Here is a 24,394-nt window from a genome sequence, read left to right as displayed (position 1 = left end):
TCAAGGCTGGTTGAGATGTTGAGATCAGGTGACTGCTGTGTGCTCAACCTTAAGTGGGGTTCCCATATCATACCTTCCCACACCAGGGCTCAGGGAACACTGAAGAAGCAAAACCAGTGGAAGGTAAGAGCCAGGTGGTAAGGATCAGGGCTATGAAAGGAGGTCTCATCCACATGACCTGTCTGAGGCATGCATGAACCCCAAACAGTTGCGGTTGTCTGCATAAGAGCCTGTACAAGGCGGAACCCCTAAACATTCAATCCTAGAAAGGTCGGGGCTCACAGGATCCCATCCAGGGGCTCTAGTAGCAATCCTAGGTTGCTGGGGAAGAGTGACGCTGTCTTCAGTGACGCAGTTGGTGGTGGTTCACCCATGGTGCAGTGGATAACCTTATACCATTGCCCATGTGCGTGACACTGGTTAGAGCGGAATGGGGACTTGAAGCAGGAAGTACAGCCAAAAGGAGGGTAACAGGGATGAGGAGGAGGGAGTGTGATTGTTTTGTATTATATACATTTACAAAGTTGTCACAGACAAAATTGATTTCGTAAGGGGTTTGTCATTAATAAAATTTATCCCTCTCCTACCTGTCCTTTTGACTTTTCTCCCTGAAGAAAAGCTGTTTGTTCAGCGGGACCCTCACTTGACAGCTGTCCATGTGTCCATGTGTCCTAGGGCCTCACTCGGAGGGCTCAGCTTAGTTGAAGCCTTATGGAAATTCTGATCTGCTGAGCCAGTTCAGTCTCAATGCTGACACACAGCACCGAAAATATCCACCATTACACTTAAGAGCAGGATTTAAGGTTATCTATTATCTCCAACCAATTGTGATGGTTAGTTTTATGTCAGTTTGACCCAGCTAGAGTCATTTTGGAAGAGGGAACTTCAATTGAGAAAATGCCCCCACCAGGTTGGCCTATGGTACCTTTTCTTTATTGATGATTGATGTGGGAGTGTCAGAACCTGCCGAACAGTGTGGCTGGAGACTGAATGCCCCTATCATCTTCAGTGTGGCTGGAGACTGAATGCCCCTATCTTCAGTGTGGCTGGAGACTGAATGCCCCTATCTTCAGTGTGGCTGGAGACTGAATGCCCCTATCATCTTCAGTGTGGCTGGAGACTGAATGCCCCTATCTTCAGTGTGGCTGGAGACTGAATGCCCCTATCTTCAGTGTGGCTGGAGACTGAATGCCCCTATCTTCAGTGTGGCTGGAGACTGAATGCCCCTATCTTCAGTGTGGCTGGAGACTGAATGCCCCTATCTTCAGTGTGGCTGGAGACTGAATGCCCCTCATCTTCAGTGTGGCTGGAGACTGAATGCCCCTATCTTCAGTGTGGCTGGAGACTGAATGCCCCTATCTTCAGTGTGGCTGGAGACTGAATGCCCCTATCTTCAGTGTGGCTGGAGACTGAATGCCCCTATCTTCAGTGTGGCTGGAGACTGAATGCCCCTATCTTCAGTGTGGCTGGAGACTGAAGACCCTACTTCTATCTTTTATATCCCTCTAGTGCTGGAATTAAAGGCGTGTGATCTGTTACTCTTTTAGACTGATTCAATCTCGTGTATCCCTGGGTGGCCTTGAACTCACAGAGATCCATCTTTATGGGGTCCCCTTGCTTGCATATTGTTGTGTGACAAAACTTTCCTGGGGAGACATAGCACACATATCTACTCACCCCAGATAGGGGTCCCAGGAGAGACCAAAGCAGGGATACCATCAAAGTCCAATTTGGCAAGCCAATGAGTTTTATTGGGGTTACTTATAGGAATGTGTGTGAGGTGTTACTTATAGCAGCAGAAATGACTTGAAGACAGCCACATCACCACCCACTCCAGCCCGGTGACAGCTCACAAAGCTGGGGACCTAAAGCTCACTACATAGACCAAAGCAAGTTAACATGTTGGAGAGTGTTTAGTTCCTCGGTTGGCATTACTATTTGTCTTCTAGTCAGTCCTACTGCTTTGTTGTAGCCCAGGCAGCTGGGCTAGGGTTGTCTGTTTTGTAGCTTGGCTTATGTGAGAATCTTCTTTGCAACTCTGTTCCTATTGCGAACTCTGGCAGGGAGGGGACTTGGGAATCTGGTGAGTTTCAGGGACTTCCTGAAGCTATTTCAAGCTGTTTACTTTACTAATTAAGGAGTTTCCTTGAAGGATGGAATGTTTCAATCTCAGAGGAAACTGTTTCACAATACCTGTCCAAATCTAGTCTACAGAATTCTTGGCTACATTGTTGCAGGTGAAGGAGGCCTCCTTACAAGAGAAAAGGCAAATACAGAGTAGAAAGTAGTAACTGAAGTAGCGATTAAATGATGCAGTTAACAAGTCACAAGTTCACGTGGGGATCCCCCAGGGTGCTGCAAAGGGAGGTAAAGGCCTTCCTTTCCTTACAGACCTGACTTTAGTCCTGAAGACCTGTTTTCCCTAAAACACCGAGTTATCCTAGATTTGCTTCATCAAACAGTTTGAAATTTGTTACTGTAGAGCATTTACCATTTCCATACAGCTTATCTGATTATGGTTTCCACAAATATATAGCAGCAAAATCTTTACATAGAGGAGCTTAGGAAACACATTTTAAATCCAGTTGTTTGGGATAAAGCTGTCATCTGCGAAGAAATTACTAGGTTTGCAATTTTGAAAACCAAAAAGAATAAAGCCACAGCCTATCTACCAGAGCAGTTACATTGTGTCCCTAGTTTCCAGGAGAACCAGTCTGACAACTTCTGTAAGATGGGCAGCACCTACAGTCTTGTTCCCATAACCAGCAGTGCCTTTTGTGTGCAAGCAACAGAAGATGCCACACGAAGATTCACTGGGATATTCTTAGGCTTCTTCCCAAATCTCAAGTAAATACTACCTAGATAAAAAAAAACATGATCATGAAATACAACTAAAATTAAATGTGAGTTTATAATGGGATATTGGCAACACCACAGACTGGGGAAAGCACACTAAGATTTATTCTGAGTATTACACAGATATGGAACTAAAAGAGCTTTGATAAAATGTCATTTCTTTCTTTTTTTTTTTTTTTCTTTTAAGGTAGGCCTCAAACTATGTATCTGAAGAAGATCTGGAACTTCAGATCCTCCAGCCTCTACTAAAGCTCTTGGTCTTTATTTTATACAGATTGTACAGTAGGGAAGTGTCCTAGTTAGTGGTACTATTGCTGTGACGAAACATGACCAAAAGTAACGTGAGAAGGAAAAGGTTTATTTGGGTTACATTTACTATGTAAATGTTCACCATCACTGTTCACCATCAAAGGAAGTCAGGACAGGAGCTCAAAGAGGCAGGAGCTGATGCAGTGGAGGGCAGCTGCTCACTGGCCTGCTCCTCAGGGCTTGCTCAGCCTGCTTTCTTATAGAACCTAGGACCACCAGCTCAGGGGTTGTCCCACCCACAATGTCCCTCCCACATCGATCACTAAGAAAATGTAGTGTCCCGAAGGCTTGGCTACAGCCTCATCTTATGGAGGTGCTTTGTTTTCTCAATTGAGGCTCCCTTCTCTCTGATGACTCTAGTTTGTGTTAAGTTGACAAAAACTACCACAGGGAGAAACATGAAGAGTGCATGCTTTTATCTCCTATCTGACATATGTATGACACTGTACTTAAGTTACATCAATTCCTATACACAGGCTTAGAATAAACTTGCTAAATGGTGCTCAATAAATTCTTGATTAACTCATGTTGTCAGGGAATACTCCCCTACAACACAAGGTTCTTCTGTGGAGCCCTAGCTGTCCTAGAACTTGTTCAGTAGGTCAAACTGCCCTTGAAGTCAGACATCTGCCCACCTCTGCCTCCCACGTGCTAGGACTAAAGCCATGAGGCATCATCTAGTTGGAGCTGCTCAAACTAGATTGTGAGAGCTGAATGGTCAAATTCCAGGTGTTTTATGACCCAAGTGACTCAAGTTGGTAGTTTAAATTGGACATTTGCAAGGAAATTGGGAAATGCTTTCCATCAATCTTAGATTCAGTATTTGGGAATTAATTGTACTCAACTAAATGTAGAAGAATTGAAACATGTTCTTATAATTATCTCCAGAACCAACAACTTAATAAAAGCTACCCCCCACCCTTCCCAAAAAAAGGTTCAAATAGACATCTGGAGCAAAGGGGCAGCAATGTATCCTCACTGAGTACTTTGGACAGAGACTATATGGCCCACTGGACCCATATCCTTGGAGCAAGTCTATAGATCTCTTATCTAGAAAATCCCTGTCCACACTGCCAGTGGTCCTTTATAGTTTATGATTCTGTCAGGTTAACACCATGACAACGGGCAATTAATGACACCCTACCTTGCCTGTGATGGTTAACTTTGACTGTCAGCCTGACTATATACACCCAAGGCATCAGTGAGGCTCATCCTTGGCTATACCTACCTTTTGATTAAAGCAATAAAGAAAGCAACTGATACACTAAATAATTCATAAAGTGTGCCATATTGCTAAGGTTCCTTCCCAGGGGACAACATAAGCAATGGCTACCCCCTCTAAGGTCTCAACAACAAACTAAGGCATGATTCCTTCAAAGATCACTTGGGAGAACCCATGAGTTTATCGTACTTCCTTACAGAGCATAGGTGAGGGGTTCCTTAGTGGGGGGTGGGGGGCAGGTGCTCCTGGAAAGCCTTAATGTAGCAGGGCTGAGGGCCTTCAGTTAGTCACATAGATGGAGCCCCCTCCCCTAAATTTCTTCAGAGCCTTGGGGCAATGTGCAATTAGGGCCCCAAGGCAAACAGGCGGTAGGGAATGGCCAGGTGGTGAGCATCTTGTGACTCTCCCTCCCACTCCAGATGGGGTGAGACAGTCAAGGCCAGCTAGGGTCAACCCTTTCCTAGGGAATGAAGCTGAACTTGCCAAGGTGGCAGCTGCTTGCTTGGCTGGCTGGTAGAACAGTCGTTCATAACATGCTATACTACAACTGTTCAGAAATCAATTTAGGTTGGGCATGGTAGCCCACATCTTTGATCCCAGCACTCAGAAGGCAGAGGCAGGCAGATCTCTGTGAGTTCCAGGCCAGCCAGAGCTACACAGAGAAACCCCGTCTGGAAACACACGCCCCCACCCAAAAAAAGAAAGAAAGAAAGAAAGAAAAGAACCAATCTAGACAATTGTAGGGCTATTCCATGTGTACACAGCTAGAGGTTAGGTTTCTAAAGGGCAAGGGAGTAAAGACTTCCAGGGGAATGCGACGTAAGAGTAAAGAAATGGGAAGGGAAGGGAGGTCACTGTAGGCTGAAAGGCAGCCTGGGAAAATACTGCATGAAGGAAAACCAGATGAGAACAGGGAGCTAATGAAGTTGGGGAGAGATTTTACTTAAATATACAGAAGAAATGTCCAAAATACTTGCTTGCCCAACGGTGGAACTTCCTACCCCCAAGAAGTAAGCGATCGTCTCGTACCTAGACATAGGCCTTGTAAACGCTTCCTGTCGCTGAACAATGCTGGCAGGCACTAAGTGATATCCACCGATACCTCGTCTTGCAATTTACACCGCCGCCGCAACTCTGACCCAGATTTCAAAGGGCTCTGCTAAGACGTGTTTATGCAACAGCAGTTAATCACGGAAAAGGGTTCGATGGCCTAAGAGCAAAAATATGGGATGTCTTTGCGTATTTGGGTCACGGTGCTCTGTCAGCGCTCACCTTGGTGCAGCACCAGCTAGTGTGCCAAGTGCCACAATGTATCGCAAGTTATGGATGGCGTGGGGGTCACGGCTGAAACGGAAATAACTTAACTGGACCTACGTTCTCCACTGGGGTTACCCCGGAGGGCACCTCGGGCCTGGGGGGGGGGGGGCGCAGTAACTTTGGACCGCGTCCTGGAGGCGCACACGAGCCCCAGGCTGCAGCCCACCCGTGGAGCGGCCCGCCCTGGGCACCCGCGTCTGCCGCGCACAGCGTGGAAGGCGGAGCAGGGCGGCCGTGTGTCCGGCCTGGCTCCGGGGACGGGGCCGCGGCCTCCCTGCACCCACGCCTGCGGGCTGTGGGCCCCGCGCTGGCGCTGGCGCTGGCGCTGCCCCGCGTCCGTTCCCGTCTCCGCGCCCGCCCGCGGTGGCGCAGCTCCAGCGGGGCCCAGAGCCGGGCGGGCGGCCCCAGCCCCTTCCGCCCGGGCACACGCTGCGCTCCTCAGAACCAAGTGCCCGCGCGGGCCGCCGGCCACCGGGGCCGGGTCGGGGGACACCGGGAGCGCAGGCCCAGCGGGCCAGGCCGCTTCCAGCAAGTTCGCCGCCGGCCGTGACGTCATTTCAGGGCGCCGCGGCGGCGCCCCGCAGAGACCCCGGGGAGCGGCTCCCGACGCAGCGGGGGCGATGAAGCGAACCGAGTTAACTCGCTGTCCCCTTCCCCCTGCCGCCGCCGCGGCTGCCTTGGAGCCGGAGGAGCCCGCGCCCCTCGTCAGCCCGGCGGCGGCGCGCGGCGGCGGCAGGCGTGAGGCGGGCGAGGACTCGGCTTCCCGGCGTGCCCCGCGCCCCTGAGTCGGCGCGGCGGCCAGCGCGTTACCCAGCGTGCCCTGCGCGGCGCCGGCGACGGACGTGGGGGAGGTGCGGGAGGAGGAAGCGGCGGCGGCGGCGGCGGCGCGGCGACGCGGAGACGGCAGCCGAGCCATCGATCGCCCGCCCGGGCCCGCACCGCACCGCACCGCACCGCAGCCCGTGCCCGCGCGCCCTCGGCGGCCCCGCCGCAGCCCGTGCCCGCTCCGCTCCGCCGCGCCGCGCCGAGCCGGCCGCAGCCCGCAGGGTCCCGGTCGCCTGAGTCACCGCCATGGCCGAGAGCGCCGAGAGCGGCGGCCCCCCGGGCGCGCAGGACGCAGCCGCGGCCGACGGCGGCCCCGCGGAGCCCAAGATCATGAAGGTCACGGTGAAGACGCCCAAGGAGAAGGAGGAGTTCGCTGTGCCCGAGGACAGCTCGGTCCAGCAGGTGAGGCCCCGGGGCGCCGGGGCGCCGGGGCGGGGAGGGCGGCCGGGCCCGGCCCTGCGGGGCTCTGCGGGGCTCTGCGGGGCCGGGGGAGGGCGAGCGGCGGCCGCCGAGCTCCGGGCCTCGGCTCCTGACAAAGGAGCGGGCGGGCAGGGCGCGGGCGGCGCTCGCTCGGCCTCTGTGGCCCGGCTGGCGGGGCGGCGGGGCGGTGAGGTGAGGCGGGCGGGGCCCGGTGGGGGTCATTGTTTCACCTGCCGGCGAATCGCAGAGATTTGGGGGTGAGGAGCACGTGCAGGCTGCGTTCTGTGTTGTGTGTCCCCCCCACACCTTTCAGCCTTTTATTATATATACGCTATTATATATATACATATATATTTAAAATTGTGACGTGGAGATCGCTTTCAGTCAGCCTGGTGATAAGCTCACGCCCGAGGGAGAAAAGTCAAAGACTTTGATTCACGGACGACTCGCTGTTTCTGTCTCAATAACCTTCGTCATCGCCCAGCCGCTCGCCCGCTCGCCGGCTCGCCCGCCCGTCACGGGGCAGGTTATTGTTCGACTCCAGGGGGACGAGAGCCATACCTACCTGCCGGGGTGTTAGGTGGTTGCCGCCGGACGCAAGAAAACAGAATTGGTGTTAACGGGGAGTCTTACTAAACAAATAATCGCTTTAAATCCCGTTCAGGGAAAGCAAATTTTGCAGCTAATTAAGAGCCCCTGGTAAAAGTTAGCAGATTTATCTGTTTAGCACGTTCTAGAGCACTCGGATTGTTGACAGTCTCAACATCGTGGACGGTTTTGTGCGAGGACGCAATTAACAGGCACTGGAATGTGCCTTTAGGTTCTCTGAACGTTTATCTAGTTCCAAAGGTGAAGTCGTTTTTTTTTTTTTTTTTTGTTTTTGTTTTTTTTTTGTGAAACAGGAGGGTGTGTGGCATCAGCTGAGGGAACTACTGTTGACTGAATCACCATTCCTTGTTAACGCTGCTGTAAAAGGTTGAACGTCTTTGTGTTTTCCAGCATGTGTGTGCCTCACCCACGATTGACATTTTCCTGCACTTGCTGTGTTATGCGTCCCTTATTTCTAAAATACATTTTTAAGGTGTAAATACCGATATCGGTATCACCTTACAAGGCACGTAAGCCGTGTGCGTGTTAGTTAACTTGAAAACCACTGTTGTGGAAATTTATTCCACATAAATTTGATGTGCACGTGGGTGCCTTAGCCAGTTTTCACAAACCCATCTACACCTGTGCCAGCCAAGCACACAACTAGGTGTGGCCTGTTAGAGCTGACTTGAAAGCTTTTGTCTCACCTTCTCTTTAAAGAAGTCACTCTTTGTCACCCCCGTGGGGATTTTTTTTTCCCCCACCAGAGATTGATTTTGCCTGTCCAGAAGTTCACATACGCAGAGTTGTATATAATGAAATCTTTTGGGAAAGACTTTTTTTCTTTCCCTCTTCAGCATATTTTTGAGATTCATCCTTGTGAATGTTTGTACCCCTCCCACCCCAGATGTTTGCATACTAGGCACAGGCTCCACTCTACCACTGACCCATGTCCCCAGCTCAGTACCTAACTGCTCTGTGGTTTTCCATAGCATGCATATGCCACAATCTACTGTCCAGGGTCTTTCTCAATTGTAGTTGCTGTGAACAGTCGCATATAAATCATTTTGACAATATATGCCTTTATCTGCATTAGAATGCTTCTGTTTACTTTTTGAGTTTTGTTGTGGTGCTGTTTTGGTTTTTCAAGACAAGAGTTTCTCTGTGAAACAGCCTTGGGTGTCCTGGAACTCTATAGTCCAGCTCAGAGATCCACTTGCCTCTGCCTCCCTAGTGCTGGGATTAAAGGCCTGTGCCAGCATGCCCTGCTATTTTGTTTGTTTTATTTTGAGACAGTGTTTCATTATGTAGCCCCAGCTGTCCTGGAACTTGCTTTGTAGACCAGGCTGACTTGGATCTCACAAGTGCTGGGATGGATTGAGGGCTTGCGCCACCTCATCTGGCCAGTTCTGTTTAGTTTTATAAGACACAACCAACAGCATATGGGTGTGTATTTCTCTTGTTCTGTATCCTTGCTAATATTTGCTATGTACAAGGTTTTTTTGTTTGTTTGTTTTTATTTTTTATTGTAGCTGTTTAATGAATGTGTAGCGATAATAAATCATGAAGCTCTTGAGTCTAAGATTCCCAGCTTAAATTTCCATCCTGACAGCTTCCCCATTTTATTTCAGGACTTTAGAAATATAATAAATGAAAAAATTATTTATGTGAAGATTTGTAAGATTTTTTTTTAAAGAGTGACACTAAAGTTTTAAATTCCGTAGAAGTTTATATTTCACTATGCTGTAACTAAAAATGATTTAATGGGTAAAAGTAAAACCTTCCTAAAGTAACTTACTCTGATATTGCTTAATGTTTAAAGCTTTCTCTGTTTTCTGTGGAAACAGAAAATGTGATGAAAGTTGAAAGCTTACCCCTGTACCACAAACGGAAAACACATCAAACTGCTGAGTGAGTCAGGGGAGCAGACTTAGAAACATGTACAAAAAAAATATAAAACTATTTGTAGCACAAGACAAGGTCTACCATTTTGTAACTTAATTTTTCTTATAGAATTTAGTAGGTTTGATATTTACTACAGATTAAAGTTTGTTGATGAGTAGTATTTGGTGGCAATAAGATTGCCTTTAAAAATGCTTAGTGATTGTGAGTGGGGCTGGGGTTAGGGTTCAGTGGTGGAGCGTGTGGTTCAGATACAGGAGGCCCTGACTGAGTCCCCAGTGCACTCCACATCCTCTCAAATGGCAGGCTGATGTTGGGAAATACTTGATTCTGAAAATTCTTAACCTGTGAGGGGGTAGGAAAAAAAGAATATTGAAAGCTTATGCTGTTAGGCAAATCACACTTTTTTTGTTTGGGTTTTTTGTTTGTTTGTTTTTGTTTGTTTTTCGAAACAGGGTTTCTCTGTGTAGCTTTGGAGCCTATCCTGGCACTTGCTCTGTAGACCAGGCTGGTCTCGAACTCAGAGATCCGCCTGCCTCTGCCTCCTGAGTGCTGGGATTAAAAGCGTGTGCTGCTGCCACCACCACCATCACCGGGCATCCTTGTTTTAGTTTTTGAAGCAAGTGCTCCCTGTAGAGCCTTATTTACTCTCCATATGTGTAATGTGTGTGTGGCGATTAGAAGGTAATGTGTAGGTCGTAAGGACTGAAGTCATGACACCAGGTGTGATGGTAAATACCTTTACCTTCTGAACTATCTCAAAATTGCCCCAAGTATTTCCTATATATTGCTCAGTAATATGCCACTATATGGATGTGTACCACATCTTATTTCTTCATTACTTATTGATCATGTAAGTTTCTGTTTTTTGTTGTGAATAATGTCTCTGAACACTTATGATACATGTGTTTTGTTTTGTTTTGTTTTTGTAGACATATGGTTTCATTTTTCTTGGGTGTAGACCTAGAAGTAGAATTGCTGGGTCACATGGTAACTGTATGTTTGACTCTCTGGGTAATTGCCAAAGTATTTTCTGAACAGGCTGTTTCAATTACTAGTTTATCATTGACACTTGCTATTGTCTGTCTTTGATTTTAACTGTCCTAGTGGCTGTTGAATGCCACTAAGATGTTGTTAATTATTACTGATACCCTTTTAAGATGGCCATGTTATAGTAATTTTGAAATATGGTTTGTTTTTGTTTGGTTTGGGTTTTTTTGTTTTGTTTTTTGAGACAGGGTCTCTCTGGGTAGCCCTGACTGCCCTCAAACTCACAGAGATCTGCCTGCCTCTACTTCCCAAGTGCCAGGATTAAAGGTGTGTGCCACCACATCTAGAGATATTTTTGTTGTTGTTTTTGTTTTTTTAAATATAATAAACTATTTTTGGCAGATTTTGAGATTAAGGCGTAGTTGCACCACACAGGAAAACCCAGCTGTTGCCTGTTAAAGTGATTTTGCACATTGACTGGCTCTGTGGTTCACTGGGTAAGTGCTTGTCAGTCCTGACTGACAGCCTGAGCTTTGAATCCCAGCTACTTGTGGAAGGAGAGAACTGATCTCAGAAGTTGTTCTCTGAGCTCCACCTTGTGCATCTTGTCCTGTGTGTCCTCCTCCCCACAGCCTTGCGAATATAGTAACAATTTAAAACAGTGCCCTTCCCCCCAAAAAAACTAGCTTTTTAAAAAATGTGTGTGTATGGGTGTTTTGTGCATGTTTGTGGATGTGCCACATGTGTCTGGTGCCTGTGGGGACCAGAAAAGGGCGTGGATCCTCTAAAACCCACTATTTGAGTCCTGAGAACCCAGATCCCCGTAAGAGCCCTTGCTGTCAACATTGAGCTCTCACTCATCTCTGGTCAACTTTCTCTACTAGGAAATTGTACCGTCTTTCTGAAGACTAATAATATGGAGTTTTTGAATTGACATTTTAGATTTTAAGTTTCAATTTCCAGTATAATACCAATAGTTGAGATTTGCATAAACACCTCTTGGGAGAAATGGTGTCTTGATAACAAATTGCTGGAGCAGTGTAATTAGATATCAGGTAGTTGCTTAAAACTTATGAGGATAGGCCCAACTAAGTTGCCATTGCTTGTCTGGAAATGACATTGTGGCTCATTGGTAGTCTCTGACTTCTCTTTATTTCTCCCCTCCCATTTATTCCCAGAATACAATCTCAAATTCCCTCACCAAATTTAAACTTGCATTTATCTTGAAGTCTAAGTTAATGGCAGGGCTCCTTGATCTTTTTTGTTAGCCCTGCTGTCTTTGTAATACCTTGACCTGTTACTACATTTACTCCCTGCCTGAGGACTTTTGTACAGCTTACTCTAGCCTGCTTCCTACTCGTTGTTGGCTCCCACCAATCCTTTCAATTGCACAACAGAGGTCAGTTTCTCAAAGTATCTCAGATTGCCCAGGCAAGATACCATTAGCGTGTGTGTGTGTGTGTGTGTGTGTGTGTGTGTGTGTGTGTGTGTGTGAGAGAGAGAGAGAGAGAGAGAGAGAGAGAGAGAGAGAGAGAGAGAATTTATTGCAGTTCAAAATTACATAGTTATGATTACTTAATGCTGCTCTGCTAGGAAAGAGCTGTGATTTTTACTGTTCTATTCCAAGAACCTGGGCCATAGTATAGGCTCCCTAAACATTGTGTTTGTGGATGAATTTGGAACATTTTGCACAGTAATATGTATTTAATATTAAATACCCATTGTAGAACTAGTACTGAGTGAAGCATATACAAACGGTAGTCATCACCTGGAAACCTCACCTTAAGTTTTTCTTCCTTAATTAACCAATTCTCCTAGCTCAGAACTCTTTCTTTGAAATGTGGTCTCTCTAAGTAGCCCTGGCTGTCCTGTAACTCTTTATGTAGACCAGGCTGACCACAAACTCACAAAAGATCCTTCTGCTTCTACCTCAGGTGCTGGGATTTTAAGGTATGAACCACCATACCCAGCCCAGCTCAACTTTTTAACTTATTTTACATGTGAGCTGGGTGGTATGTTTTTAATCCAAACACTCAGGAAGCAGAGGCAGGTGGATCTCTGTAACTTCGAGGCCAGCCTGGTCTACAGGATTCCAGGACAGCTAGAGCTATTACACAAAGAAGCCCTGCCTCAAAAAAACAAACAAAAATCATATTTGTGTGTGTGTGTGTGTGTATCTTGGCATGTGCTAATCAGGACAGCTCTCAGGAGTTGGTTCTTTGACTGTGGAATCACTAATAAGCTTGGATAACAGGTGTTTTCCACCTCTAAGCTGTCTCACCCACTCCTCATTTCTCGTTTGGAGAGATCCTCTGTCTCATAGAAAATTTTATATCAAAGATAATTTTATTATATTTCTTGTATGGGCATGTGTACCAGGACAGGGCACATATGGAAGTCAGAAGACAACATGTGTGAATTGCTTCTGTCCTTTTTCCTCTACGTCAGTCCTGTTGTTCAAATTCAGGTCATCCAGCCTGGCTGCAAGCACTTGCTGAGCCATCTCACTGACCCCTGGTAAATTTTCAGATGTGTAGAGAAACCAATTTTTTTGCTGAGTCTGTGTTAAGCTGGTAAATAATTGTCAGTCAGTTCTCCAGGGAAAAAAGCACAGATGTGGAGTATTTGCTTGATTGTATGTAGTAAATATTTTCACAGTGGTAGATTTCAAGCCACCAGTATTAAACTGCTTCAAAAATTCCCCAAAATTAAGACGCTATTACTTAAGTGGGTTTCCTAGGCAGAGGTCTGCAACTACGGCAGGGCAATTCCTGCCTGCCTTTGTACTGCGTGTGGCTGGCTCCTTTCACAGCAGAACAGTCTGGCCTCTCGAAACAAGATAGACTTTATGTAGCTGTTACAGAAACTGCAAGCTTGTTACAATGTCCACTGGAAATCTTTTACTATGTAACAGAGTGGCTTATTAGGTGGATTTAGCGGGGAACTGCTCTGTGGGCTGCTCTTGGAGAAGTCTGGGATTAGATCCCTAACAACCACACTGTGGCTTACAACCTTTTGTAACTGTTCTCAAAGGATCAACACCCTTTTCTGGCCTCTACAGGCACCAGTACAGTAATAAGTAGACATACATGCAGGCAAAATACCATGCACATAAAATAAATAGTTCTTTAGTAGAACAGTGTAAGGAACAAATGTAATTTTCTTAGGAAGCAATAAAGCTGAACTTTTAAAATCTGTTAAGGCTAAACGTTTTTGGTTTATGACGGTGGTGGTGGTGGTGGCACGTCTTTAATCCCAGCACTCAGGAGGCAGAGGCAGGTGGATCTCTTTGAGTTCAAGACCAGCCTGGTCTACAAGAGCTAGTTCCAGGACAGGCTCCAAAGCCACAGAGAAACCCTGCCTCGAATCCTCCCACTCCCCCCCAATTTTTTTTTTTTTTTTTTTTTGTTTCAGTTTAACTTTTAAATTGTGCAGATACATGCATGCTTGTGGGTTGGTGTGTAGTGTGTGCACATGAGTGAAGGGCCAGAGATGTTGGAGCCTTAGAGCCGGAGCTGCCCGCAGTTGTGAGCCACCTCCTAGGGTCCTTCACAAGAGCACTGTACTTAGCCAGTTAGCATCTCGGAGCCCTCTCTGCCATCTTCACTGTGAGTGTGGAATTGAGTGAAAGTAAATTCAGCTGCTGTGCAGCTGTCAAGTGTTGCCCTTTTTCAGGAGCCATTCTCTTTTGCAGAATTGAAACTTGTAGCCATTACACAAGCACTCCTTCCCTCCATCCCAGCAGCTGGCAGCCACCCAGTCACTAGCTCTTTCCTCCCTGACATCGACTGGCTTTTATGATTGTTACTACTAATAATCATGCCTTCCTTGTTTGTTGCAGGCAGTCCAAAGCATAATGCATTCTTCTCAAGACTTCTTAACATTGTTACTTTTTTGAGTACTGTGATTTACAAAAAAAAAAAAAAAAAGCTGGGGCTGGAGAGGTGGCTCAGAGGTTAAGAGCATTGTCTGTTCTTCCAGAGGTCCTGAGTTCAATTCCCAGCAACCACATGGTGGTTCACAACCGTCTGTAATGAGATCTGGTGCCCTCTTCTGGTGTGCAGATATACATGGAAGCAGAATGTTGTATACATAATAAATAAATAAATAAATAAATAAATAAATAAAATCTTAAAAAAAAAAAAGCTGACAATAACACCTTAGGGAAGGAAGGGTTAATTTTGGCTCACCTTTCCACAGCACAGCCCATCATGGAGGGAAGGGCATCTGGAGTAGTAGCACTTTGTTTGAACAGGCAGGAAGTAGAGGCCTGAGCACTGGTGCTCTGCTTCCTCCTCCTTATTCAGCCCAGGACCCCAGTATGGAATGCTGTCAGTCTTATTACTTCTTCAGAGTCATGCAGAAGTTTGTATCCTCGTCTTTTGTCATCCTATCAGGGTGACAGTGTTAACTATCAAGTTAACCTTTTTAAGAATGAAGGCACAGTTTGCAAATTCCTTATCTGGAATGGTTGAGATCAGAAGTGTTTCAGATTTTGCATGGTTTTTATTTTCCTTCTTCAGAGGGATGTGTGTATGCATGCCGAGGCACATGTGTGGAGGTCAAGGGACAGCTTTAGACACAGTTCTCTCCTTCCACTGTGTGTAAGTCCCAGGAACTGAACTCAGGTTTTTAGGACTGCATGACAAGTGCTTCTATCTCCTGAACCCTGTCTGCCATCGACCACGGAGATAGTTTTAATACCTCAATTAGTTGGAATTGTTTTACTTTCCTTCATTCTCTTTGGTTCCCCCATCCTGAGACAGGGCTTCTCTGTGTAGCCCTGGCTGTCCTGGAACTTGCTCTCTAGAGCACGTTGCCCTTGAACTTAGAGATCCATCTACCTCTCAGGTGCTGGGTTTAGAGACATGCTACACCGAAGCCTGGCAATGTGATATTTTATTTTATTTTTGGTTTGGTTTTTTGAGACAGGTTTTCTCTGTAGCTTTGGAGGCTGTCCTAGAACTAGCTCTTGTAGATCAGGCTGGTCTCTAACTAACAGATATACACCTGCCTCTGCCTCCAGAGTGCTGGGATTAAAGGCATTTGCCACCACTGCTCGGTGTGATTTTTTTTTTTCTTAAAGATGTGTTTTATTATGTGTGTGTGGATGTGAGCATGGGAGGTGTCCACAGAGGATGTCTGATTACCCTGGAGCTGGACTTGCAGGCAGTTGTGAGCTATTGATGAGGGTGCTGAGATCTGGTCCTCTGCAAGAGCAACAATTGCTTTTTGACCACTGTGACATCTCTTCAGCTTTTTCTGAGAGCTAAATCGTGGGAGTCAGCTAGTACAGTTTCCCTTTGAGAAGAGTGCAAACAATGCTCTTTGCAGCTGCAGCTGTCCCCATTTATGACTGTCAACATGAAGTTTCATAAGCCCGTACTTCACACCTGGGGTGCCTCTCAAAACGAAGAGGCCCAGTGAGGTGGGACCCTACTGTCTGACACTAATTGTTAACAGCCCTTTACTTCTTGAGAGAAGGTGACTTCATATGTGTCTGTCAGGACTCTGCTTTTTTTTGTTGTTGTTGTTTTCGGGATTTTGTTATAAACATTGAATGCGGTGATATGATACCAGAAAATAATAATAGCCCTGCAATAAAACGGTTAACATAAAGGGTTGTGTGTGTGTTTGTGCAGGCACATGTACATGCATGTGGGAGCTTGAGACTGAGGTCCTTTGTTGCTCTATGTCTTACTTTTTGAGACTCCGTCTCTTACTGAACCTGGGGCGCATGGTTTGTCTAGACTGTCTGGCCTTGAGCTCTGAGTAGCCAAGGATGACTGGTCCTCCTGCTTTGACCTCCTGAGTGCTGGGATTGCAAGTGGTGTACTCAGTTTGTGTGGTGCCGAGTTGTGAATGTAGGGCCCAGTGCATGCAGATGTGAGGCAAGCATGCTACATCTCCAGTCCCACACACTTTAGAAAAAACAGATTTTATTCCTGCCCCTTCTCTTGAGTTTTATATAAGTGAAACCAGAGTTTATCTTCACTTGTAATTGATTTCTTTTGAGATATCTGTGATGACACATGGCTGTTGTTCATTTGTTCTTGAATACTGTATTCTACTAAGCAAATGTATAATTCAGGCACTTTTTAGTTGTTTTCACTATTTGGTTAATGTATTTGGAACTTCCCTGAATGTAACTTGGTAAAACCATGAGCGAGGAACCTGTAAGTAGGGTCTTGGTAATCAAATGCAGTATGTCCCATGAAACATGCACATAAAACCGACTGGCTTACACTTGAGCCTGAAGTTCATGTGGTGTCCAGTTAATGCGCGTCCTCTGCAAACCCTGCATCATTAGCGATGGTTTCTGGTTGTGATTTATAGTTGTCTGACCGTGGACAAGGAAGAGCACCTTCTGCCATGGAGGGATCCCTCTCACATTCTTCATTTAGGTTGTGTTTCTTGCTAATTTGTAGGACACTTTTATCAAATCTGAGTTTGTGTTCTCTGTTGGTTATATTTTAAAAGATTTGCTGTTATTAATTTATGTGAATGTTTTGCCTGCATGTGTGTGTGTACACCATGTGCATGCTGACGATGGGAGCCAGGCAGAGTGCTGGACCAGAGTTAGAGATGGTTGTAAGCTGCCCTGTTGGTTATGAGGAACCAAACTCAGATCCTCTATCGCCTGGGGTGAGGGGGTGGGGGTGGGGCTCATCACTGCCGAGCGGTCTCTCCAGCCCCCTCTGCTGGTTATCTGTGTGGCAGCTGTTTTATCAATAACTTTCTTTTTCACTCTTTATGATTGATAGTTTAGTGTGTGTGTGTGTGTGTGTGTGTGTGTGTGTGAGAGAGAGAGAGAGAGAGAGAGAGAGAGAGAGAGAGAGAGAGAGAGAGAATCTTTGTTCCATTTAAGAGGTAGTATCTTTCTTGCAGTGTTTAATTGAATGTCATTTAAGTACATACTTGATAAGATTCAATTTTTGAAATGTGTTAACAAGACGTGTCCTGGTGTCTGACCTATTTTGTTAAATGTGCTTTAAAAGATGCTCTTGTGGAAGTGGGTAGGTCACTTTTATTGATTTTGAGACAGGGTCTTACTGTGTAGATCAGGCTGACCACTGTCTTACAGAGATCTGTTCACCTCTACCTCCCAAGTCCTGAGCTTAAAGGGGTGTGTCCCCACACCTGCTGGCCATGTCCATATTATCAGCTCCTTCCCTCCAACCCCTGTTGGGTGATGCTGAGGATCTCATCCAGAACCACCTGTGCGCTAGGCACGTGCTCTGCCAACTGGGGAGCTGCATCCGCAGCCTTCAATTTCTCTCTTTGGCAGTATGAAGAGGTCGGTCTTTGTATTCACAGTCTGCTGTGTGGGCCTAGGCACATTTGGGTTTTGTTTATCCTGCCTGTTCTGTGCACTCCTTTTTTGTTGTTATTGTTGTTGTTGTTGTTTTCTTTTCCTTTTTCCCTTCGGATCAAGTGTTTTGTATTATTCCATTTGCCTCCTTTTTAGATTGACAGATGTGTACTGTTTTTATATCCTTTGGAGATTTCTCCATGAATTTTATAAATTGTTCAAATCAAGAATTCCTCGATGCTTCTAAAATAATGAATGCATAGATCCTAGAATTCTTGAACCCTGTATACCCTGGATTTCCCATTTCCTCTTGTGGTCCCTGTCAAATGACCCAAGATTTATTAGGGTTTTGTAATATTGGCTATAAGAGTTGTCTGTACAGTTTTTCATTTTTATTCCTTCATCCAAGGTCATTTTCCTTGCCTGAAGGAACCTATTGCATTTCCTAACCTGTTTTGTTTGTCTTTACATTTCAGTTTAATTTTGAGGAACTTATACTGAATGTAAAATTCTAGGTTACTAGTTCTCTTTCTCTTTGAAAACAAAGTTTATAATTACCTAGGTGGAGACTCTGAGGTGATGCTACTCAGTGTAGAGAACTTGTCTAGCTTGCAGGGAGAGGGTCCTAGGCTTCGCCAGTAAGCTGGAGTCACATACTAGGTGCCTTTTCAGTTCATCGGCTTTTGCTTAGGAATCTGCATTTAAAGTTTCTCCATGCCCTTTCATGACCTGAGAGCTCTCTTCTAGGCATGAGCATTGTGTTATCTGAACGCACCATAGTTTATCTTGGATACTTCCAAATTTTGGCGATGATGAATGGAGCCTTTATAGGTCTACGTGAAGATTTTATTGTGAACAGCTCTCAGTTCCGTGTGGTAAATATAAAGGAGTAGTTGCTGAATTTCATGCTGAGTGTACGTTTGCTTTCCTAGGAAACAGCTAGGCTGTCTTCTGCAGTAGTAGCTCTTCATTCTGCACCCACACCTTAGCGAAGGCCTTTTGTTGCTCCCTATCCTTGCCAGCACTTGGTAGTGTTGGTATTCTGAATTTTGAATGTTTTAATGCATGTCTGTTGCTTATCTCTTTGCTTTAGTTTTACATCTTCTGGGTGTGCTGGGGGAGCATCATTCATGCTAATTTGTCATCTGTATATCTCTGGTGAAGTGACTGCTTTGGCCCATTTTAAAATTGGGTTGTTACTGTGAAGTTTTATGAGTGCTTTGTATATTTGGGCAATATCTGATTATCAGAATATACATTTTGCAAATTTTTTGCCTTGTCTGTTGTTCATCTTCTAATTTTCCCACCTCCAAGACGGTTTCTCTGTGTAGCCCTGGCTGTCCGGCAACTCACTCTGTAGATCAGGCTGGCTTTCAAGTCAAAATTCAAGAGATCTGTCTGCCTCTGCCTCTGCCTCCTGAGTGCTGGGGTTAAAGGTGTGTGCTGCCGCCACCACCCAAAAGATGTTTTTAAGTTGCATCCAGTTGTGTTTTTAAATGGCCAGAGACTGGTAAGAATTTCCTGCTCTTTCTCTCCTTCCAACTTCTTGCATTGGCAACGACCAGGTCCCAAGTTGACACAATCCACTTTGTTACTGACTTAGAGGGAACTGGTTCATAGCTAAGTATACACTTGCCATTATTCTGTAGGGACACTTCTGTCTAGTTTAAGATGCTTTTTTTTTTAAATTCTTAATTCACTTAATTGTGCTATGAAGTAATGCTGTCAACATGCCTTTGTAGCATTGACTATGTGGCCTTTCTTGTCAGTTAATCTACCTGACTTCTCCCCACATGATTCAACCTGCCATTTATAGACTAAGCTCAATTGTTGGTCACTGAGACTTTTTTAAATAACATTTTTTATTTTTTGATAAATTTTGTGTGTTTATATATATGTATTTGATCATGACCATCAATGTTACCTACCTCCCGCCCCACCCCCAGCCCCTGGTGCTCACACAGCTAAATTAGATCTGATGGTGTTAGTCTGTTCTGGAGTAATGCTGTTTTCTTCAATACTTTTACTAGTTTTTGTCTCTGGTAATAAGGGCCTTGTGAAATGAGTTGAGAAATGTTTCTCCTGTTTCTATAAGAGATTGGTTGTTTTGCTAGTTTTCAGCTTTCGGGAAATTACTGTAGGTTTCAGACACTTGTATAATGCTTTCTTAGTTTTTTGATTGGATAAACTAGTGGCTTATTAATATTTTTTAAAGATTTTGATTTAAGGATATTAGATCAGAAACAGAAGTGGACAGTGAATAGTTTTCAAACAAAGTAAAACCTAATGCTAATTATCTACAATGGAGTACAGGTATGCTGTAAGAGGTCAGTACCAAGGACCATGTACTGTATGGTTGAGTAAGTTACCCATCAGAATGAAGGGTCCCAAATAGGCAAGTTTAGAGACACAGAAAGTAAATTAGTGGTGATTTCTGGGAAACGGGTATGAAGTTTATAGGGAGGTGACAGCTTGAAGGGTACAGATTTCTCTTTGGCTTAATGGGGATGTTCTGAAATTGCAGTCATTACAATCCATTTCTAAATAGACTAAAGGTCTTTGAGTAATACACTTAAGTGGCCAAATTATATGGGATGTGAGAGATAGATATTTGGAGACAGGATCTCACTATGTAGTCTTGGCTGTTCTGGAATTCCCTATGTAGACCAGGCTGGCTTCAAACTCATGAGTTATAACTCAGTAAAGCTTAAAGACATCTTTTATGTTAATGGGAATTTAGAGGCAAATGTAGGAGCACACCTTAGATCTAGCATCTTACCTTCAAATCTTCAAACACTGTAAAAGGCTATATGATTCTATTTTGTGTGTGTGCGTGCGCGCGCGCACTCACCCATGCATACCACAGCACATGTGAAAGTCAAAGGCCAGTTCTCTGCTCCCACCATGTAGGTCCCAGGGGTAGACCTCAGGTTGTTAAGTGAGCATGTTTACTCCCTGAGCCATCTTGCCAGCCGAATGGTTTTATTTTAGATTATTTACTTCAGAATGTGAGGGAGATAAAAACTAAAAGGACTTTCTGAGCTTAAGGTTAAAACAGTTGGTTTTTGAGACAACAATGACAAAAAAGATTATGTATCATATAGTTTCAAATGGAAGGAAGAGGGCTCAGATGATGAAGTTCCAGAATATTTGTTGTAGTGCAGTTCTATGCATCTTCATGCTTTCTTGGGCTTTCTCAGAAGGTTGGCTGTGTGCCTGAGTTGAGAAAGTAGGTTGTAAAATCCAGGTTGTTGGGTGAGGAGGTGCTCGAGCCTGTCATGCCAGGGCTGGCAGTTTGAGGTTACCCTCTGCTACAGAGTGACATATCCTATTTCAGAACCAAACCAACCAAAGAAAATACTGCAGTTATATACAGTGTTAGGATAGTCAGTAAAGATGGTGAGACTGTGAGCTTGGCTGTGTGTATATTGAACTAAAAGAAAGGGGGCTGGAGGTGGAAGTCTAGGAAACGGGGCTAATTGTGACACCCCCCACCCCCAAGAGGGAAACAAACACCGTGTCTCCATCTTAGGCCCAGTGATTACGTCTATTAACACTTCTAGAGTAAGTCCTTTGTGTTAGAGGTGTGGCTGTTGGACACTTAAAATGGAGATGCTTGTAGTGGTAGGGCCTCTCCCGTCTGGATGGTGCTGCACAAACCCCCGTTACTAAACATACATATTTTATCTCACTCAGTTCAAAGAAGAAATCTCTAAACGTTTCAAATCTCATACTGACCAACTTGTGTTGATATTTGCTGGAAAAATTCTAAAAGATCAAGATACCTTGAGTCAGCATGGAATTCACGACGGACTTACAGTTCACCTTGTCATCAAAACACAGAACAGGTATGTCTTCTTAAAGGAGCCAGTTTTGGCTTTAAAGGTCTTTCCTTATCATTAGTATTTAAATGGTTAAAGTATTTTTCTTTGTTTATGTTGATAGCAGAATGTTTAGGTGAGAAATAGTGTGACTGGCTCCATGCTAGGACTGGTTCTGGCATGCTTGTTAGGTAAATGTTTCTGTGGAGAGGGTTGCGGTGCAAATCAGGGCAGTTCCTCTTTTAATACTTTAGAAAATTCAACTGACATTATGTTGACATTTTTTTAGTTAACAGCTTTTTTTTAGGTGTTCTCTTGGCTTTAGAAAATTTTTAGACATGATTTTAGTAACATATTAGTAGACTACAGACTAATCAGTCATAATTTATTGTGTGATCAATTTTTGAGAAAAACATTTTTATTTAAAAATTTTATTTTTCATTTCACATACCATCCCAGTTCCTGCTCCCTCCCCTTCTCTCATCTCCTCCCCCCTTCCCTTCCCAACCCAATCCATATCTACTCCTTAGAGAGGATAGGCCTTCCTTGGGGAGTCAATGAAGTCTGGCATAACAAGTTGAGGGAGGACCAAGCCTCTCCCTTACCATAGGGAATGGACTCCAAAAAGCCAGTTTATGCACTGGGGATAGGTCCTGGTGCCACTGGTGGGCGGGGTATTATTAACTTTGAAGCTAGCCATGACTTGCTGAGCTGCTTACCCGGGTCAGCCTGAGTCTGTTGCCATGTTCCCTTGGCATCCCAAGTCCTTGCAATGCATACATGTGTTGCCATGCTAGCTTTCTTTTTGAGACAGCTATCAGCCTAGTCCAAGCTGACCATGGACTTGCTTCTCCTGCCTTAGCCTCCTGAATGCTGGGGTTAACAGGAATGCCTCACTGTGGACAATGAGTCTGATTCTTCTGGCTCTCCCATTACTACAGGCTGCAGCATTGTATTGAAGCATGTCTTTCCAGAGCTTGCATCTGCTCTAGGAACTTCTGAGCCATTATTACTCAGGTCAGGCAGGCTTTTGCGCTGGTGTTCCCAGAGAGTTGATAAGGAAATTCAGTCTTCCTGTGCTTTTTTTGTTTGTTTTTTTGAGACAGGGTTTCTCTGTGTAGCTTTGGAGTCTATCCTGGTGTTCTCTGTACAGACCAGGCTGGCCTCGAACTCAGAGATACGCCTGCCTCTGCCTCCCGAGTGCTGGGATTAAAGGCATGCACCACCACTGTCCGACCTTCCTGTGCTCTTCTGTACCCTTGATAACTTCTCACAGGCCTGCCCTGCAGCTCTAGTGAGGACACAGGCAGATGCCTGACTGCTACACAGGGCACACAAAGGCGTAAAGTCCTGCTGTTCTTGAAAGTATTAAGTAATGATGACACCCAAACTGTCAGTGTCAGAGCTGCCGCCTGTCCTTAGCATGCCCTCAGTTGTTCAGTTAAACAGGCAAGGAATGCTGATGACCAGAGAAGGGAAACCACTGAATGTGGTCACACACGGGAAGAAGAACAAATAGAGTTCAGTGACTACCTCCCCACCCCCTTCTCGGGGTTCCTGGCAAAGGGTTAGGTTTAAATAGAGGATAGAGGTATTCGTATCTAAGCAGTCCTGGTAAAAGTGAGGTCCCGCCTCTGGGCCCATCCCTGTCTTAGCGTCAGTCTCTCCTACAAGGTTTTCTTTTCAGTTGTCAAAACTTTGATGAACTCGCACTCCAGGAGACAGTTCTCCCTCCAATTGACCAGGTTTCTAGCCTTTCCTTCTCCCAGCATGGGGTTCCTGGGGAAACTCCATCAGTCGAACCATTGTCAGTAGCCTGGCAGCCAAAGAGAGCTGCATGGGACAGGGTTGCAGAGTAATGTCAGAACCAGCCCCTCACAAACTCTACTTTGTCACAGCCAATGCCTTGGCAGTCTGCCGGCTTTTAACATAATTAAAGTGTCCTCTTTTTGAGATTTTATTTTTATCTTTAAAATTGTGTTTGTCTATCGGTGGGTATGTATGTGTACATGAGTGCAATACCTTTGGAGGTATTGGATACCCTGGGACTGGAATTACAGGTAGGTAGTAGTAGTTAGTAGTGAGCCACCTGATGTGGGTGCTGGGACTTGAACTTGGTCCTCTGGAAGAGCAGCAAGTGCTCTTAACTACTGAGCCATCTCTCCAGCCCCTTAAAGTATCTTCTGAATTTTTTTTTTTTCTTTTCTTTTAACAGTGTTATGGGCTGAAGTTAAATTGCTCCTAACCCTAGAAAATGGTCTAAGTGTTTGAGCTTTGTGAGTGTTAGTGACCATGGATTATCTTCTGTAGATGACTTGTCAGTTCTTTCTTGTATAGTCACCATGAAAGTAATGGAACAGTCACCTGTATATTATATTCAAAGAGGACAGACAGTAATTTTATAAAGTTTACTGCTTCCAGTATTTGTTCCTAATGCTCAATCATTTCAGACAGGGTACTAATGACAGTTCTGTTTATGAGAGCTTACCCTTTGTTTCTGGCTATGGAATTTTAGAAATTCTTTCAAAAACAATGAGTTCTGCATCTTACATTGTGATTTAATTATTTTCACTAGGCCACAAGATAATTCAGCTCAGCAAACAAATACCCCTGGAAGCAATGCGACCAATACATCATCTCCTAATAGTAACTCCACATCTGCTCCTGCTGCTAGCAGCCCTTTTGGCTTAGGTGAGTGCTGTTATGGGGGTGAAAGGTTCTCTTCCTCCAGGGATAGTTTTAGATAAAATGACAGGATAAAACATAAATCACTTAAACAATTTTTAAAAAACCTTTCATAGTTTACTTCTGTAATTGTGTTAAAAAAAAAGT

At 45.0% G+C, this 24,394-nt stretch overlaps 2 protein-coding genes across 3 annotated transcripts in view; one reads left to right on the top strand and one right to left on the bottom strand.

The window, feature by feature from the left end:
• Nucleotides 1-1,724: 1,724 nt before the first annotated feature.
• Nucleotides 1,725-6,777, bottom strand: LOC103160266 (translation initiation factor IF-2-like). Its single transcript, XM_027409601.2, has 3 exons — nt 6,529-6,777; nt 5,417-6,485; nt 1,725-2,858 (listed from the first exon to the last, which is right to left on the bottom strand). Exons 1-2 carry the CDS (start codon nt 6,775-6,777, stop codon nt 5,748-5,750), a joined length of 987 nt encoding a protein of 328 aa, XP_027265402.1. The 3' UTR covers nt 1,725-2,858; nt 5,417-5,747.
• Nucleotides 6,776-24,394, top strand: part of Ubqln1 (ubiquilin 1) — a 33,839-nt gene continuing 16,220 nt past the window's right edge. For both annotated transcript variants that reach the window (XM_027409726.1, XM_027409727.1), the window contains exons 1-3: nt 6,776-6,931; nt 21,438-21,589; nt 24,138-24,253. In XM_027409726.1, coding sequence (XP_027265527.1) covers nt 6,776-6,931; nt 21,438-21,589; nt 24,138-24,253 — 424 coding nt within the window. The remainder of the gene's footprint in view (nt 6,932-21,437; nt 21,590-24,137; nt 24,254-24,394) is intronic.

Source organism: Cricetulus griseus, chromosome 3 (genome assembly GCF_003668045.3).
Source record: "Cricetulus griseus strain 17A/GY chromosome 3, alternate assembly CriGri-PICRH-1.0, whole genome shotgun sequence".
Lineage (NCBI taxonomy): Eukaryota > Metazoa > Chordata > Mammalia > Rodentia > Cricetidae > Cricetulus > Cricetulus griseus.
The sequence above is the reverse complement of the archived record's forward strand: the minus strand, read 5'-3'. Positions and strand labels throughout refer to the sequence as shown.